Source organism: Saccopteryx leptura, chromosome 5 (assembly GCF_036850995.1).
Source record: "Saccopteryx leptura isolate mSacLep1 chromosome 5, mSacLep1_pri_phased_curated, whole genome shotgun sequence".
NCBI classification, from domain to species: Eukaryota; Metazoa; Chordata; class Mammalia; order Chiroptera; family Emballonuridae; genus Saccopteryx; species Saccopteryx leptura.
The window spans coordinates 38499259-38518374 of NC_089507.1; the positions used below are offsets into that span (position 1 = coordinate 38499259).

At 41.8% G+C, this 19116-nt stretch overlaps 1 protein-coding gene across 4 annotated transcripts in view; it reads left to right on the forward strand.

Annotated features, from left to right (window-relative positions):
- KIT (KIT proto-oncogene, receptor tyrosine kinase) overlaps window positions 1-18615 on the forward strand; it is an 82061-nt gene extending 63446 nt beyond the window's left edge. Inside the window, exons 8-21 of one of the 4 annotated variants that reach the window (XM_066386156.1) lie at window positions 1092-1206; window positions 3199-3392; window positions 4742-4848; window positions 4943-5069; window positions 5332-5436; window positions 5547-5657; window positions 6853-7003; window positions 8895-8986; window positions 9495-9622; window positions 10669-10791; window positions 14242-14353; window positions 14458-14557; window positions 14886-14991; window positions 16353-18615. In XM_066386156.1, the coding sequence (XP_066242253.1) occupies window positions 1092-1206; window positions 3199-3392; window positions 4742-4848; window positions 4943-5069; window positions 5332-5436; window positions 5547-5657; window positions 6853-7003; window positions 8895-8986; window positions 9495-9622; window positions 10669-10791; window positions 14242-14353; window positions 14458-14557; window positions 14886-14991; window positions 16353-16481 (1700 nt within the window). In that variant the 3' untranslated portion in view covers window positions 16482-18615. The remainder of the gene's footprint in view (window positions 1-1091; window positions 1207-3198; window positions 3393-4741; window positions 4849-4942; window positions 5070-5331; window positions 5437-5546; window positions 5658-6852; window positions 7004-8894; window positions 8987-9494; window positions 9623-10668; window positions 10792-14241; window positions 14354-14457; window positions 14558-14885; window positions 14992-16352) is intronic. The other 3 variants (XM_066386157.1, XM_066386159.1, XM_066386158.1) reach the window with 3 other exon arrangements.
- Window positions 18616-19116: the final 501 nt, after the last annotated feature.

Here is a 19116-nt window from a genome sequence, read left to right on the forward strand (position 1 = left end):
TAGATTGTCATTCGTTTCTGTGAATCATTTCTGTGTTTCATGTCATCTAAGTGTCACAACATCCCTGTGAAATGGGTACTCTTGTTAGTCCTGTTTTACCCATGAGGAGACTTGATGGAGTACCCGGAACCCGTGAGTGTCAGAGCCGGTATGCAGGTCTGTCCACACACGTGGCCTCCTGAATTCTGCACTCAGGCTGGGCGCTTGGTGCTGTGCCGGGGACCGCGGGAGCACATCACCGGCCCCTGCCGTCAGATGTTTACAGTTCAGCTTGGTTCTCAAAGGGTTAAACTCTTTCAAACATATTACTAGTAGAATAACTGAACATAAGTTTCTTCCCTTCCACTTTAGAAATAATCTGAAGAATTTGCAGTGCTTGATTGAATATCCGTTGATTATTATAGTTACCCAGAAATGTCAAATTAGAGCATTCCTGCTGATATCATTTACTTTTTTGATGATTGTGCTCAGGTTTATATATATGTATGTGCTGGTTTCCTCCCTTAACTTTCTGTCTGTAGTTTGCATTTGAAATAAAAATTTGGAGTTAAAAGCCCATATTATATTTTGCTCTTATGTTTTGGGTTTTCTGTGAATAAGGTGATTCAGCTATTTCTCTGTCCACCTCTTCACATCCCGCTCCCAAAAAGGGGGATTCTTGAGAGAGGAGGTGGCTTCTCTTTTCCTGTATTCATCCATTCCAGTCCCCACAAAAACTTAAAATCCTGATGTCAGGAATTCTTTTAACAGAATTTCCACCTTTAAAATAATGAGGAATGCTAGTGTCTTTATTAGAAGCCATCTTTCAGACTCCCACTCCCTGTGGCCCTGTGCCCTCTGCTGCAGCCATCCCCAGAACAGGAGCTCAGGGAGACCCCCACCGCTGCAGCCCGTGGTGGGACCGGGCAGCTCTAACTGCAGTGTGGCCTGACCCTCACGTCTCCCTCCCTGCACCTTCCACTCTGCTCAGATTCTCCCCCTGAATGGCGTGTTCCCTCGGGGTCTTCTTCAGCCTCGAGAAGATTCTGAGGACAGAGTCTCGGCAAGGTTCTCCAGCAGCCTGACGCATGGCGTCTTCTCTCTCCCCACAGCGAAACCAGAGATCTTGACCCGCGAGAGGCTGGCGGATGGCATGCTCCAGTGCGTGGCGGCAGGGTTCCCAGAGCCCACCATCGATTGGTATTTCTGTCCAGGAGCTGAACAGAGGTGAGATGATTATTTTGGTTGCCACTTACCATGCACAAGGGAGGGTCTGCCGTTCAGCTGGATTTTAGCTATGTTTTCAGATTCCCCCCCCCCCAAAAAAAAAGCTTTGTTTTGATGATTATCTTTTTTTCTGTCCATGTGGCTTTGGAGAGGACATAATTGCTCTATTTTCCTTGGTAGACATTAATTTTGTTTGCTGAGAAATGATTACTGAATGACTTACTTCTCTATTTTGGTGGTGATCTTTTCGGATTTATCATGCAATTTCTAGCCCGCAGGTAGATAAAGCAATTTTCCAGGACAGAGTAATCAGATTTCCATTCTATACACAGGAGGTAATGCGTGTGGGAAACGTGGCTGCAGTTATCATGGAAAAAAAATTGCCTCTGAAGTTAATTGCCAAGTTACCAAAAAATAATGATCGTGCAGTTGCAACACGCGTATGGTGTTTGTAAGCTACGTGTTTGAAAATGGTTTTCTCCTCCATTAGGTGCCCAGCCCCTGACGGAGCACATCTGGCCTTGTGCTTCCTCTCCCTGCAAACCCACACTTAAGCCTTAAATTGTCCTTTCGTATTACCTGAAGATGAAAATGGGGTCAGCATTGCCTTTTTTATCCATCAAATGGTATTTTGTGCTCAGTCTTTAAAAGCCCAGTGTAACATCACAATTGAATAGTCAGGATAATAGTGGAAATTTTATTTTTCATTGCATAGACCTTTTTATCCCAACAAGTTGGAAGAGGTTACATAGGATTGTTGTTTTCAGCCGAGTGTTAGTGGAACGCTTTCTTTGGGGAATAATAAGGATGGTTTAAGACCCCTGGAAAGTCTGCCCACAGCAGAAGCAACCCCTGTAATTACAGTGAGCCATTCAACAAATATTTGTGTAGCGCCAGCTGTAGGCCAGATACTGGTCTCGTGAACAAAACACACCTGAGTCCCCGCTTTGTGAGTGCGTATTCTAATGGGGGGAGATGGACAAAGGAGGAAATAAACAACCGATGTGGGCAGATGTTAGTGCTAAGGAGGCAAATAAAGCAAAATAAGGAACAGATAACTGCTAGGCATATGGGATGGGGCAGGGAGGGATAATTGAAATACACAGTCATCAGGGTCTGGCTCTACATGCAACCTGGTGGGACCACCTGTACCCCTCCCTCCGTAGAAACTCCAGGTGTGGGGTCCTCACTGTTGAGGATTAGGGAGTTGGCTGTGGTCATCCTTGTTGAGACGATGCTTTCTTCCTCCATGTTTTTCCTTTTCAACCCTTTGTAGATCCTTTCACTGTTAGTTTATTTAAGGATATTTAAGTCATTTCTAACCATTTGACTCTTCAAGGCAGGGGTCCCCAAACTACAGCCTGCGGGCCGCATGCGGGCCCCCTAAGACCATTTATCTGGCCCCCGCCGCATTTCCGGAAGGGGCACCTCTTTCATTGGTGGTCAGTGAGAGGAGCATAGTTCCCATTGAAATACTGGTCAGTTTGTTGATTTAAATTGACTTGTTCTTTATTTTAAATAGTGTATTTGTTCCCATTTTGTTTTTTTACTTTAAAATAAGATATGTGCAGTGTGCATAGGGATTTGTTCATAGTTTTTTTTTATAGTCCAGCCCTCCAACAGTCTGAGGGACAGTGAACTGGCCCCCTGTGTAAAAAGTTTAGAGACCCCTGCTCCAAGGTATATCTTACCATCTCAATTTTATAGCTGTAGGAAGTGTCTTACGGATTTGAAGTAGCTTGTCAGAAATCAACAGAACAGGTGTTTGAGTCAGGATTCAAACCTACACCTTGCTCCCAAGCCTCATCTCCCTCTTCTCTTCCGCCGTGCTTTTCCTGCACCGTAAAATGCTCATTCGTCGTCACTCTCGGCTGTAAAAGGAGATTTCCAATTATGGCCCTCTCACTTGGTTTGAATAGAGTGCCAAACCCAGGGTGTCTGAATGATGAATTTTTCTGGAATAAGTCTGAGCTATTGTTTGCTTCCCCCTAGATGCTCCGTTCCCGTCGGGCCAGTGGATGTGCAGATACAAAACTCCTCTGTGTCACCATTTGGAAAGCTAGTGGTTCAAAGTTCCATCGCTTACAGTGCACTCAAGCACAACGGCACGGTTGAGTGTAGGGCTTACAACGATGTGGGCGAGAATTCTGCCTTTTTTAACTTTGCACTTAAAGGTAACAGCAAAGGTATATTTCTTTTTAATCCAATTTAAGGGCATGTTTAGGCTCTGCTACCATATCAGTCATGATTTTAAGTCTATTCCATCACTGGCCATGTCATATCTGGTAATATCTACTAATATCTACATTGCGCTGTACTGTCATCCAACTCACTAAGTTCCATTCTGTACTGCTGTTAATAAAATGTAACCATGTACTATATATACTTTACATATATGTTTGTATGTGTGTGTGCATGGACGTGTTTTGCATATATAATGAATTGTGTATTTCTGATTGTTTTTATTAAAAAGGGATACAGAAGGAAAATAGGGGGCTATATTTACCTTCCAAACAGAACCAGAATTAGGGTCATTTAAAAATTTAAATTCCAGTCTGGCCTGTGATGGCGCAGTGGATAAAGCATCAACCTGGAATTCTGAGGTCATCAGTTTGAGACCCTAGGCTTACCTAATCAAGGCACATACGAGAAGCAACCAATGAACAACTAGAGTGAAGCAACTATGAGTTGACACTTCTTGATCTACCCCCACTGTAAAATAAATAAATAAAATCTTGAAAAAAAATTTATATTCCATTTAAAAAGTTACTTTAAAATAACACACTAGATCAGAAAGTTAACATTGCCTTTTACGAAGTCATGTTAGTGAGCTATTTCTTCAACATCTTTAAAACTTGATTCATGAGTGACTAGCCCTCCTAACAGAAGTTAAATGATCCTTGTGGACACATTGATGAATTGGCATGACATTAGAAGACAAAGAAATTGAGCACCTACATTCTTAAGGACCAGTTTTTGTTTTCCTGAGTTGGCAAAGATGAGTGCCAAAAGTGGTGTCTTTTCAGTGTTTGAGTAATGAGGGGAAGAATCTTACATTGTTCTTCATCATAGATTTTTTTTTCTGAGGGGGCAATAAAAAGAACACTTTTAAAATGTTTTTCTCGGTTGTAGAAGAGCTTTTTGCACAATGTTGAAAATTTGGAAAATACCAGGAAGCATAAAGAAGAAAATAGAAACTATCCATAAGGGAAATTTCTTAAAAGTTGTCAAAGGAAGGAGTTCATTTGAAGTACGAAGTTCATTCAGATGTTCCTTTGTGTTGACAACCGGCATAAAATTATTTTTGTGCCATAGACTTCTCAAGCTCTCTTCCACAGTAACTAGTTCAAAGTTATTTTAAAAGATTCCCTGGAATCACAAGAGTGAGGCAGTAATCAAGGCAAGCAGCTGAGGTGTGCATGGCTTTGAATCCGGCCGTGGGCTGTAGGGGAGGTGAGGGGTTCGGGGTAGGAGCATTGTGGGGAAGACCCAGTCCCACTGGAAGGTTGTGATTCCCGTTCCTCTTTCATTTCAGAACAAATCCATTCCCACACGCTGTTCACGCCTTTGCTGATCGGTTTTGTGATTGCAGCCGGTATGATGTGCATTATTGTGATGATTCTTACCTACAAATACTTACAGGTAACCATTTATTTGTTCTCTGTCCTGAGTGCTCTAATGATCGAAACATTGATCATTAAAAGATAATATATCTTTTCCTTTCTCCGCCTACCAGAAACCCATGTATGAAGTACAGTGGAAGGTTGTTGAGGAGATAAATGGAAACAATTATGTGTACATAGACCCAACGCAACTTCCTTATGATCACAAATGGGAGTTTCCCAGAAACAGGCTGAGTTTTGGTCAGTATGAAATGGGGGCTTTCAAAGGAACCTTTCTGTGTACATATAACAGTGACTTTAGAGAAGCCCAGTAGCTTCCTTTGTTTTATTCCACCTGTAACAATAAGTGTTTTCTGTCACCATCTTTGATAGATTTGGCATAAAGCACATTATAGGGAAGTGTACCTTTTTGTCCTTAATTCCTTTGTGGATGTTAAACTCACACAATGGTCCTTGGGTCCCACCACCACCACCGCTCACTCCCTCGTCTTCCTTTCTGCAGGGAAAACCTTGGGGGCTGGCGCCTTTGGGAAAGTTGTCGAGGCCACAGCTTACGGCTTAATTAAGTCGGATGCAGCCATGACCGTTGCTGTCAAGATGCTCAAACGTAAGTTTCTTGAGGCTCCTCATGTGTTCAACATCAGTTTTCCCCCAAAAGAAAAGACATTATTATTATTATTTTTTTTTTTTGCTAAAAGACAATGTTTTTAATTTTAGCGAGTGCCCATTTAACAGAACGGGAAGCCCTAATGTCTGAACTCAAAGTCTTGAGCTACCTCGGTAATCACATGAACATTGTAAATCTTCTCGGAGCATGCACCGTTGGAGGTAAAGCCATGACCGACTCACCGTTTATCATCTGTCAAATGATCAGAAGGGGGTGATTTTGATATGATTTTGATTGTGCTTGATTATAAGTTCCTTGCAAGATTTTTACCCAGGTTATTGTTACTTCTTGCTGGATCTCTCCCTCCCTCCCCCACCAACCACCACAAATGATTGTTCTGAAGAATGTATATTTTATCATCATGGGGTGGGACAGCCCAGGACATACCTTAGTTACCGTCCTGTGTGTCTCATCAACAACATTGACCTCTTAAATAACTCAAGAACGTCTCATTGCGTCTAGAAAGCTTTTCTTTTTATTTCTCAGGCTTTAGATTTTTCTGGATCATATTTAGTCACAAAAGGGTTAATGTTCATTTGCATACCGTAATTTAAAATAGGCCTTTAAGCCTACCAGCTCTCTCAATATACACCAAATGAGGCAAACACTTCGCTTTTGTTAAAAATAAATTTCCAATTCGGAAGCATCAGTTGAGCCTCCCATCAGGAATTTCATTTTGGTATAAAAGAACAAAGCTGTGTGGAAAGAGCTGTTCCTTGAGATCTGGAGAGCACCACGGTCAAGTTGACAACTTTATCTAATTTCTTAAAACAGTCCCCGTAAACGTTGCTTCCCCACATCATGAATTGTGCATGAGAAATTTCTGCCCGAGTTAATTAGTTGCCTGTTAACTTTCAGAGCTGCAGTTTTAGGCATTCACAACACCACAGAAATGTTCGACTTAGTGCTCAAGTGATGCCCTGTCATTTCAGGTTTGCACCCATTTTCTCATGGGTCTCAGCTGGCTTTTCCGTGCGGCTGGCTTTCCTATTACACTGCAGCATGTGCCATCATTTCCATAATAATGTTCCCAAGGGGGCACGAGCCCTCTGTATGTCAGCAGAAAGGCATCAAAGGGTTCATGTAGGAACTTTGATGAGAGTATAGCCAGCAGACAACCCCGCCCCTAACCACTCAGAAATTTAGGTAAAAAATGGACTTTGCTCATTTAGTTTTACATACGTGATGCTGCTTTTTGATAAGCAGTGTTAATAGATAGGATTGTGTTGACACTCAGCATGTTCCTCTGTTGAAACTGAATGTTACTGGCCCTGATCACCCTGGGGTATTTTTATGGGAGGCAGCTTTTGTCTCTGTATCTCAACTTTTTCTTACCTTTTTTTTATATGCTTGTAGGGCCCACCCTGGTCATTACAGAATACTGTTGCTATGGTGATCTTTTGAATTTTTTGAGGAGAAAACGCGATTCATTTATTTGCTCAAAGCAGGAAGATCACGCAGAAGCGGCACTTTATAAGAACCTTCTGCATTCAAAGGAGTCTTCATGGTAAGATTGATTTACATAAATAGTCAGCTGTTGACAGGCAGTTCTGGGGTCATAAGGGTTTGCAATCAAGGCTGATTCTTTAAAAAAAATGAACTGAGCTACTTTGAGGTGCAAAATCAGAATTATTAAATCATTTAAATGTGATTAACAGTTTACAAAGTTCAAATAATGTTTTTAAAAGATTCGGGTAGTATTAAACTTAGATTTTTGCTAGTATGTTTTTTTTTAATGCATCCTAAGTTTTTTCCTAAGCTTTTGTTCTGTTCGGCTGAATGAACTCTATACCTGTTTCTCTTATCATGGTCCTATTCTTGCATGTCATTCCATTTATACTGTGGAGCTTGCTACTCTGCGCATCTTCACAGCGAGACACTGTTTATACGGAAAACGCAAAAGCTTGTCAAGTTGTCGCAGTACATTCCTTTAAAACCTTGAATAGAGTGGCAGAAAGCTCTGAACATAACTCTGCGTGTAGGTTTCTCACTATCTACCTCTAAATTATTTCTGTATACCGTCCCTTTTTTAAAATGACTCATTATGCTATAAAAAGGCACAACTACTGTAGCACATTTAAAGAAATTCTGTACCTTATTTTCATCTCTTTCATTATTGTGATAGCGTTCTGAATTTAAATGATGTATAAGGAGTTGCAAGTTCTCCTTGAGGAGAATTAGTGTGGCTTACAACCAGAATGGCACCCCTCTTTGCCCGGCCTTGCCTCCTTTGTCCATGTGCTGTTCAGATCCACCATTAAAGATTTCCTAGGTTCACTCAGCCCAACAGAAAACATCCTTCTCATGCCCAGCCTTTTATATTCCTGCAGTTGTGTGGTGGGTTTCTCCTCTCCTGCTTATTCACCGTATCCCCAACATTCTGAGATGGCAAGACTTTGTCTTCTAATCTCTTAACTCCAGGCCCTTACGGGGAGGAACCTCAGTAAATGTTACTGATGGGCAGTGACCTCTTAAAAGCCCCCCCCTTTTTTTTCTATATCTCTGACTAAAGTTTTAAACCCCAAGTGAAGCTTTTTAGTTAATTTCTTTATCCTATAAACTGGAGTCCTGTCAAGCAGTAGGAAAACATAATACCGACCACCTTTTGTTAGTTTCTCCAGAGCATATGCTCATATGTGAATAAATGAGCCACTCTGCCTTCTTTCTAAAGCCTGGGTCTCACGTATATATTTTTAAGTTTCTGAAATAATGGCCTAAATTGTTCGGTCCTGTGTGGTGGTGTTCTTTGTGCTTTGGGATCCCATATGGGATTGGAACCATCCGCACACTCTGAAAGAGAGAGTTGTCATGGTGTTTCTATGCTAATCGCAAGCAGGAAGTACTAGAAATCTTGAAGGCTCTCCAGCCAAATGTTGCAGATTCAAGAGGTCCAGATGGTTCAGAAAATCATCCAAATTATTGGTGTTTATCTGAACCAAACTTGTTTTTTTTTTAAACCTTCTTCCATCAGTCGCTATATGTTAATGATCTCTGTCTTCTCCCCCATAACACATCTCAGAAACTCTGGTTTTTTGTCTCTTTTATCTTGTCTCTTGGGACTAATTTAGAGTTTGAAATAATGTGGGATCATGCTTGTTGGCTCTGTTTCCCATTAAATCTCTCATGTCAAGAGATGGGAAATTTCTAACCTAAGTCCCATCTATGATTGAACACAAAAACAAGCCATCTAGTTCCTGGGGATTGGACCCTAATGTTGAGTGTTAAAAAAATATATATCTCTTATTGAACAAAATTTTTTTTATCAAACTTGGTAATGTATTTTTTTTTTAATAAAATCAACCTATTATGTAAAAAGGGGTGGGGCGGTAGACCCTGGGTGCTCCTCTCATTTCCCATTTTATTCAATCATGATTTGATGGATGTTTTTCCTCTCCCAGTAGTGATAGTACGAATGAGTACATGGACATGAAACCTGGAGTTTCTTATGTTGTACCAACCAAGGCAGACAAAAGGAGATCAGCAAGAATAGGTGGGTATCTGTCAAGGAGTGAAATCAGCTTCATTTACGGAGGACTTATCAGACCACTATGGAGTATAACACCGCTCCTCCTGGTGACCGGGTCTCTTTTCCGGTAGGGTCCATCACAGTGCCAGTAGCGGCCAGTGGCAGTGAAGAGGGTGTTTAGGGTTACTGTATCTGAGCATCTTATTGCATCTATGAAAATATATGCATATCAAATATATATTTGACATAGCAAAATATATCAAATATATATTTTGTATATCAAAAAAAATCTGAGATTTTTGTATTAATCCACCATCCTTCTCCCCCTAAAGATTTTGTAACTAAACCTAGCCCAGGATTGTGAATATTCCTTTGTGATTCAACATCTCCTTGTCCTCAACCCTGGAGAGGTCTTGGGCCTGCACGTTCACATCAGTCATTCGTTACCAACCTCTGATGGCGGTGTGGTCGCTGTCTTTTGTCTTCCTCGCTGTTAAGGTTTTAATTGCTGAGAAAATCCTTCTCTCGGCAGGCTCGTACATAGAAAGAGATGTGACTCCTGCCATCATGGAAGATGACGAGTTGGCCCTGGACCTGGAAGACTTGTTGAGCTTTTCTTACCAGGTGGCAAAGGGCATGGCTTTCCTGGCCTCAAAGAATGTAAGTGGCAGTGATTCTTTTTCAGAAGGGTCCTTTTATCTAGAATGAAGCATTTTAGAGCCATAGTTAGAATGCAGAGTGTCATTTTGAAGTGCGGGTAACCAAAAACAGAGGAAACTTAGTTTCTTTATGTTCCAACTGCTGTCTCTTTGGAATCCCTGTTCTCGTTTATAAGCTTTAAAGTGCAATCCTGTCTAAATGAGCTTTCGATGAATGTTTTTATATGCAGTGAATTCATTTAAACCTTTTGGCTTTTAAGATTTGGAAGCTGTCCTTAGAAAAGAGGTAATTATTTTATCAGCAAGAGGAAGAGGTCTGTCCTTTAGCCGCAGTGCTTGCTGAGGCATAGCCTGGGTTTTGTTGAAGTTAGACTACTAATATTGCATGTGTGGTTTATAAAGTGTTGCGGAACAGGGATGAGCGAGAATAATAAGCATTTGGGAGAAGGATGGGGATCAGGAGAGAATGATGGAACCAAAACCAGGAACATGGTCTTTGGAAGGGTGAGCAGATTCCTTGGGAAGTGGGATGGTCAGAAAAGGATAAGGTCACAGATCCAACTCTTATGTGTCATTAGTGACATTTCCAAACAATTACCAAACTAAGAGAGGATATAGGATGGCTGAAATAAAGAGCCTCTTTCCTGTGTCCTAGAGAGATGTCAATTAGAGTTGCAAAGACATTTTAGGAACTCTATAAAAGGACATTCACAGAGAACCATGCAGAATGAGTTTTCAGTGTAAAAAACGGCACAACTATTTAACGTATTTTCCTGTGAATTAAAGCAGTCCCAAGAAAGCATTTATTCAAGTTGATTTTGGAAAGTGATTATAGTAATTAAGGTCCTAATGACGTGAAACACAAATTTTGAGCATCATTCAAGGCATAATTTAGATACTGATTTTTGGTGCACTGAATAGTTTAAATGTAAAGCAAAAGTATTAGATTTGTGTAACGTAAGCAGCACTATATTATTAAACATAGTGTTCACTCTCTAGAAGTTTTTTAAAGATTTAAATGGCTTTCTCCCCCCTCTCTCCTGTTAGTGTATTCACAGAGACTTGGCAGCCAGAAATATCCTCCTTACTCATGGTCGAATCACAAAGATATGTGATTTTGGTCTAGCCAGAGACATCAAGAATGATTCTAATTATGTGGTCAAAGGAAACGTGAGTACCTGCTCTCTGCTTGACAGTCAAGTGAAGGATTTTAGTTTCAAGTTTTTATAAGAATTGGAGTTTTTTTTGTTGTTGTTGTTGTTATGATTTTTAGAATGCAATCCTACCTTTGAGATATCATGCATTTTGGCAGTCAAATGAAGTGTACTTCAGCAAAATTTACATGGTATGCTGAACATCACTACAACTAATATTCCAATAATAGAATTCCTAATTCTAATTGTGTAATTATGGGGCATGTGAAGGAAACAGAAATAGCCTTAATTTTCATTATAGCCTGAGAATAGCAATGAACTTGATTCTGCTCCCATGAAACAAACATGGACCTGAAGGTCACAGCAGGAGAATTTTATTTTGAAATGGACATGCCATGTGAAAAAGATTAAAATCTAAGGTAATGTCCAGAATTAGGTATAGAGAATGTTGGATCTTACAACTAATCGAGAGCTGATTAAATAGGTTGATGAGTTATAATTGGTTTATAGAATATCGTGATTCTATTTCAAAGAGCTTTATTTCATTGTATCATAAACCCTTGGCATTAGAATGCAGTGTCTTTGTTATTTTGAGAGTCGCAGTGTATTTTAGTGATGTTTGTCTGAGATAACACGGGTTGGTGAGGCTGAAACCATAGTCCACGATTTCCAGAGCAGATCTCATTGGTACGGGAAGAAGGCAGGTGATCCTGTAGATATATTCTGCTACATCTATTTTCCCAGGCCCGTTTCTATAGTCCAGATTTATTCATGGAAGTAGCTATGTATGTCCCCTCTGATAAGGTAATATTTTGTCCTTCATCACTGTGGCATCTCTGTGGGTTGGTTGTATTTGACTTAGGTTTGTAGGAGCATTGCCAAGTTTACCTCCTAATCAAAGGGTGTATTTCTAATAAACCTCCTCCGAGGCTAGAGTTCATCATTAGGAGCATTAGTAAAAGCATGTTCTCTCCATCCTGGTGCGATGTTGGAAGGAAGGATGTAAGGTGGTTCTCTGTCTAGGCCTCTGAATAGTGACCAGAGGAAGAAGTAGTCGTTCGCCAGGTTCCAGTCTGGCTCCATCATTTGGTGGCTGTGTAGTATTTGGCAAGACTTATCCAACACTTCCGGGTGTTGCTTTTTCCCCTCTTGGGAATAATGCTGTCAGCTGTCTCAGATTTGTTACGAGGATTAAACCAGCTATGTGTATATAAAGTATTTAGCATAGAGCCAGGCACATTGTGGCTAATACTCATATGGCACTTATTATTCTGACTTTTTATAGCTGTCTTATTTGAAATATTTATAAATAATCATGACAGTGGTCATGCTGCAGTTTCTTAATAGCTTGTTATTATTTAGTGACCTTAGTTGGAATTAACAAGAATAGGTTAGTTCCTGCCAGGCTTCCTTCCATATTGTGGACTCCAGCTCAAGTTAAGTTGAACCAACCAATCACAGATGCCACTTTCACCAGGCTGCTGAGTAAGAAAAATCTATGGACAAGTTAAGAAAAAGGAAACTCAAATAGCATGTTACTACCCCAAAATTTACATCCCTGTCATCTGTGATTTCCTTGTTGTATCAGTTTCCCTGGGTCAGTCTCTCCATTTTTCCTGGGTTCTTAGTCATTTTTATGCCATGGTCCCTTTCTTCGTCTGGCAAACCTGATGGATCTTTTGTCCTAACACTGTTTCAAATGCACCAAATAAGTACAATAACAAAATAAAAGCAGTTAAATTGAAATACAGTTATCAAAATGTTAAAAAGTAAATTTGTGATATGACAATACATGTACTTTGTTACATAGAATAACATGATAGCGGTGAGTGTAAAAACTACCGTCATTTCAAAGTGGTGATGCATGTGAACACTGTGCCCTGATGAAGAGTTCTGTGATTACTGTTGGTGACAGCCACACGCACTGCTCGGACTGCTGTGCCTTATTGGCTCCATTCATAATTTAAGGAAATAACTGAACTTCATTTAGAAGTTAGTGTAAACAAAAGTACAATTTCTTCCCTTCTAAATTCACAGGCACTTGAATTCAAGACACCTATAGATTTCAGGTTAAGAGCCCCTATAGGAACTTCACCACAACATTTTGGGGGCAGAGGGAATATTGGGAGGATTTTTTTCCCCCTTATGGACTTAAAATAACTTTAAGACTGGAAAAAAAATTGTCATCTTAGTTTTCAATCCTAAATGGATTAAGAGAAGGATGGGTTTAGTTTTCTATGGTAGATTAAGAGGAATAGTTATAGAAAGTTTGACTCAAGTTTTAGCAGAAAAGGGTTCAGGGTTTGAAATTCAGCTGTAGAATTTTAAGCCCTCGATCTGCCAGTCACCTCCGTGGAATAGTCATAACCATCGGAAACCACTGTCTGTTGACTGCTTGCTCAAGTGAGACCGTTTTTCAGGTATGAACGAGTCGGGCAGGACTGTGCTAAGCATGTAGAGCCACATTATCTCCTTTAACCCACAAAGCAACTTAGGAGATTGAAAGTATTATTTTTAGTTTCACAGAAGATACAGAGGCTTAATTACAGATTTTTAAGTGACTTTCCCAATGTATTAATTAGGGTTAATTTGGGTTACATATGATAGAAAACCCAAAAGAAAAGAAAAAGAAGTATAGGAGTAGCAGGCCAGGCCTGTTACAGAGGCTCCACGAAGCACTCGGGGACCAAACCTTTCTGCTCCCTGGATTTTTTGCTGTCCCTGGGTGCAGCCCTACTCTTCATGGTCCAAGATGGCCACTATTAGCTACACACCAATCCAGAAAGCAGGATGGAGGAAAGGACCAAAACAGGGCAAAGGGCACAGGCCAACCCTCTTTAAAGACGTTTTCCTAAAGCTTCCAGACAACACTCGTAACTTACTGGCCAAAACGGAGTCACATGACTATACCTCCATGCAGAGGAGCTGGGACATGCAGTCCTTATTGTGGGGAGCCGTGTTTGTAGAATTTAGAGAAAAGGGGGAAACAGGTTCAGTGGTAAGTAACGAGTCTGTCTCTCAGAGTCAGTGGCATAGTCAGTGATGCCTGTGGCCTTAACCACTGTGCTGGACCGAAGTGACTCAGTGTTCCCATCTTGAAAATAGGGACGGTATACCTGGGAGCCTCCTATTTCGGAGGTGGTTGGGGCTCATCTGAAGTCATACAGATAAAAGGCTTTCGTGAGATGGTGGTCAGTTCTCATCCCCGCCCGCCCTCCAGCAGGGGCAGCATCTATAGCAGGGGTCTCAAACTCGCGGCCCGCCCACCAATTTTGTGCGGCCCGCAGACTAATCAAACTTCGTGGATTAGTCTGTGGGCCAGTCTGCGGGCCGCACAAAATTGGTGGGCGGGCCGCAAGCGGCCCGCGGTCCCGAGTTTGAGACCCCTGATCTATAGGAATATTCCCTATTCAATTTTTGGAACTTCTTAATTACCATTGCTGAGTCTGCTGTGCTTCCCTTACAGGCTCGGCTCCCGGTGAAGTGGATGGCCCCCGAAAGCATTTTCAACTGTGTGTACACATTTGAAAGTGATGTCTGGTCCTACGGGATTTTCCTGTGGGAGCTGTTCTCTTTAGGTAAGACGATCCTTGCCAAAGGCACCTTCGTAGGCTCAGAGCATCTTCTTAAGGTTTTCTCAGTGTCCTGCTTCCCTCTGATTTGCACACTCTTTGTGCCTCAGGAAGCAGCCCCTACCCGGGAATGCCGGTCGATTCGAAGTTCTACAAGATGATCAAGGAAGGTTTCCGAATGCTGAGCCCTGAGCACGCACCTGCTGAAATGTAAGGGCCAAGATGCTTTCCTTCAGATGAACGTTTCCCCTTTTATTTTTATTTTTAAAGACAGAAACCCAGATGTTGAGGGTTTTCAAGTAGGCCAGTTTGAAATGTCACTTAGTTCCTGTTTGGGACCCCTTGATCAGATGTCATTTCTGGAGCTTATTTTTATAGTCTCTGGTCCTGAAATACAGGCAGTTTGGGCAGCATTTCATACGTCGAGTATGCCACTCAGTGTGTCCAGCCGTGGAATTAGTTTTGAAATTGCATGGCGTGCACCTGGACACAGGTGAAGGGCGTTGAGGAGTGATGGTCAGCGGCCCTCGTTTTGCAGGTATGACATCATGAAGACTTGCTGGGATGCCGATCCCCTAAAAAGGCCAACGTTCAAGCAGATCGTTCAGCTGATTGAGAAGCAGATTTCAGAGAGCAGCAACCATGTGAGTACGCTCTGGCTGGGCCCAGGACTGAAACCCTGGGCCCTGGTTTGTCCTCTTTCTCAGGCTCTGGGGGTGAGGACTCCTCTCCCCGTCCCTTCTCACCTTGGCTTAGGCTGTAAATTGGACTTGGGGTAGGAAAGTAAAGCAAAGGAGACAAATTCTTCCTGCTCTCCCCTCTTCGGAGCCAAAGAAGGCTGTGAGATGAGGGGGGATGAGAGAGGAGGGCTCTCTACTCGGAAGTATGGCAGTAGAAGTTTTCCTAAGGATTTGCCTGTTTCCTCCCCCACCCCAAATGCGGGTCATGGGGTCTGCGTGGCTCTCTCTCACATGTCAGGGCCGGTCAGCCTTTGGAGGCTTAGGGTCATATGAACTAGAATAGAAGCAGAGAAAAGATAGCTTGTTACTGCCGGGAAATAAGCCTTCTGCTCAAACAAGCATAGCCAGAAAATGGCAGAGAGCTGTCCTGCCCAGAAGCCATGCAGAATGAAGAGTTGTTTGAAGTTGGGAGATCCCTCCTAGTCATTTGGGGAGGGAGGATTTCAAAACCCAAATCAATTATTTCTTCTGCTTTTAAGGAAGATAATGATCCTTCCTTTGACTCGGGTTGTTGTAAGCTGATTTTGTTCTGGACTGAGTGCTTGGCACTGTCTGTCCTTTCCTGAGTGCCTCCCTGGTGCTTCTGGGTTGAAGCTTGTTCTTGGGGGTGTCAAAGCATATTTCAGTGTACTGTATTCCCCCATGTATAAGACACACTGTTTCGAAAAATTTGGTGTCTAAAAACTGGGTGCATCTTAGACTGTGGTTATAGATTTTTTTACTGTATTTCCTGCTTTTTTTGCATTTGTTTTAGCACTCATCATTGTAGATGAATAAAACTTGAGTTCAGTAACTTTATGTAATTTTTTTTTTCTTCAAATTTCGGGCCCCTAAAATTAAGGTGCATCTTATACATGGGGAAATACGGTAAACAGCCTTTTCTACCCAAGTGCTTGAGTCTCAGTGGAAGACCCTGGAAGGGGCACCAATTTCTCCACAAATTACATCACCTGCTGGGTTGTAGTTAGCTGCCTTCATCTGTAAACCTTTTAGGTAGGTTAGATAATGCCTGTCCCAGCAGAAAAGCTCATTTTTTTTGTTTGCCATCACTTCCTGCATAATCAGGCCTTGGGGAAAATGAAGGAATAAAACAAAACTTGCATTTTCTTTGTAACTAATGATTTGCTTTGGGGCTGCAAAGGTCTGTAAACTCTCTCCATGTAAGAACCTCACATCAGTTGCAATTCTGAAGCTGCAAACGTGCCCCTTCACCACTGTGTTCCTTGTGGGGACTTGTGTATTGACTGCGGACTTGTCTTCCTCAGATTTATTCCAACTTAGCAAACTGGAGCCCCAACCAGGAGAACGTCGTGGTGGACCACTCTGTGCGGATCAATTCTGTGGGCAGCAGCGCCTCGTCCACCCAGCCTCTGCTCGTTCACGAAGACGTCTGAGGCGGAAGGCGTGGCGGGGTCTCCCCGGCACCGTGGTCCCCATTCTTCTGCTTTCTACAACTCTTCTGTTCGACTTGCATCCTACTCAGGAGAATGGACACCCCACCGTAATCCTGTCTTTATGAGCACACTTTAGTGGCCGATGATTTTTGTCATCAGCCCCCATCCCCTTGCCAGGGTTCAAACTGCATATATTCCCAGTAAGCAGAGCAGCTCCCATTAACGAAAAGAATTCTAAGTTGGAGAAAGAGAAGGTGGGGATGGGCTTTCGACACCTTGAGTCCTTTTCTGAGCCTTCTCTAATTTCTGTTTGAAAAGTACGGTTGATAGTTTGTCTGAACAACTAGCAGTAGCCACCTGCGGCCCTCGTAACCCAGCCATAGTGATATGACGGTGCAGCACGATTAGAAGCTGAAACCTTAAGCCCTCGATGTGGAAAACAGCATTATTAGGACAAAGGTCAGAAGTCTATGAATATCTGGGCTTAAAAAAAATCTTCCATTTCATGCTGGGAATGAGACGTAGACCATGCAAAAAATGCCCCCTGAGCGTGAATAAAGACTTGCTGCTGAGTGTGAGCCTTTGTGCTACTGACCTGCTTCCTGAGCAGAGTGCTGTCGGCGAGCTGAGCTGGAGGGAGGGCCTCGCGGCCTGCGTCTGTATATACCCGTCCTGCAAGCGTACGCGTTCCTCTGTCTGAGGGGGACACCCACGAGGGGTCGTTTCTGGATGTAACTCTGGCTCGAGTCTGCTGTTTGTAGGAATAGAAAGAGCCAGGCGACTTGGAAGGGACACAATTAGTGCTTTTTTTTTTAAAGAAAGAAATAAACCTAATTGTTAAGCACAATCTTAACAAAAGTCTTTTGTAGCCGATGCCCTTGCTCTGTAGATTCTCCAGAACAAGCCTACTAGCTTCAGAATGGCATTGTGCTTGGTAGAGTTGATGCCCTTTGAAAGAACGATTTACTGCATGACTCCGGCAGGAGTGAGGAAACAGTGCTGTCTTAGTTTGGATGCTTCTGTAGCAGGAAATAAAATTTAGATTCAGCCTCCTTTTGCAGGCATGTCCTGGACGCCGGGCCAGTATCTATCTAAGTGTGTATGCGTGCGTGCGCGTGGATGCTTGTAGACATATCTTTTGAGGGGTATTCTTGCTCTGAGCCCAAGATGGTCCTTCAGTACCCAAGAAGTAGCTTGGCTTTCCTTGTCCATACTGCTCGTCACTTCCTTCACCCCGCTGTCCCTAGAAGCTTACCAAGAGCTTGTGTAGCAGCATATAGGAAGCAGAGTGCCTAAGTACCTATTTATTTGCAATTCATCTGCACTTAAGGTACTCTGTTATTTATACTCAGCATACTGTACTCGTTCCTTTACACCTTATAAATGCTACTCTCCCACTGAAACGTATTTATGTTTTTACCCTTTAGGTTGTAGCCTGAATATTATTAAGAGTTTACTTACTTTTTCATCACTGCCTGACTTTAAGAGGTCCATGTGGTACATGGCAAGGTTTGCGTGTGGTCTTGCAAGATTCAGGTATGCTGCCTCCACGGTTTTCCCCTCCTCGGTCCCTTAGATGACATGTAGAGAACTGTGGCCATTTATCTGGAAGTAATCGTTTGCACTGGAGTTCTATGCTCTCGCACCTTTCCAAAGGTAACAGGTTTTGAGGGGTTTTGTTGTCAACATAAGAGGTTGTCGCTGTTTGCCATACTTTGACAATTTCCTTTGAGTTTCGTTTGACTCTGATTAGGGTAAGAGAAGTGGTTGTTAACTGTAGATGTCTAGGTACTTCTGGGGCACTTCACTGAGAGTTTTGTCATGGATATTCTTGAAAGTTTATATTTTTATAATTTTTTTTTTACATCAAATGTTTCTTTGCAGTGGCTTTAATGTTTGAAATTATTTTGTGGCTTTTTTTTGTAAATATTGAAATGTAGCAATAATGTCTTTTGAATATCCCTGAGCCCATGAGCCCTTCAAAATATTTTTTATATATACAGTAACTTTATGTGTACATATGTAAGCAGTGCAAGTTTAAAGGATGTTGATGTTCCATGTGTTTTTTTCCTATGTTGTCCAATTGTTGACAGTTCTGAAGAATTCTAATAAAAATGTAAATATATAAATCAAATGGATTGTTTTTGTTATTTCAAGCTTTGTAAAACTAAACATTAAAGTGGTAAGGAGCATTCACCTTGACATCAGGAGATTCTGTACCTAGTGTTCATAAAATCTCTTCAAAACTCATATCACTAGGATTTACATAATTGAAAATTCAGCCCTGGTCATATAGTTCAATAGAACATCATCCCAAAGAATAGAAGTTACTGGGGATCAAACCCGGTAAGGGCACATGTGGGAACAGATTGATGTTCTTTTTTTTCTCCCTCCCTTTCTCTCTAAAATAGATAAATAAAATACTTTAAAAAATACAACAAACATTTATTAAGAATTTAATATATGCTGTACCTGTATTCCTTTTTTTTTTTTTGAGAGAGAGAGAGAGAAAGGGAGAGAGGGTGGAGGAGAGAAAAAGAAAGAAGCATCAGCTCATTCCACTTAGTTGTTCACCCATTGATTGCTTCTCATGCTGCATGTCCTGACCAGGGCTCAAATCAGAGACCTCAGGGTC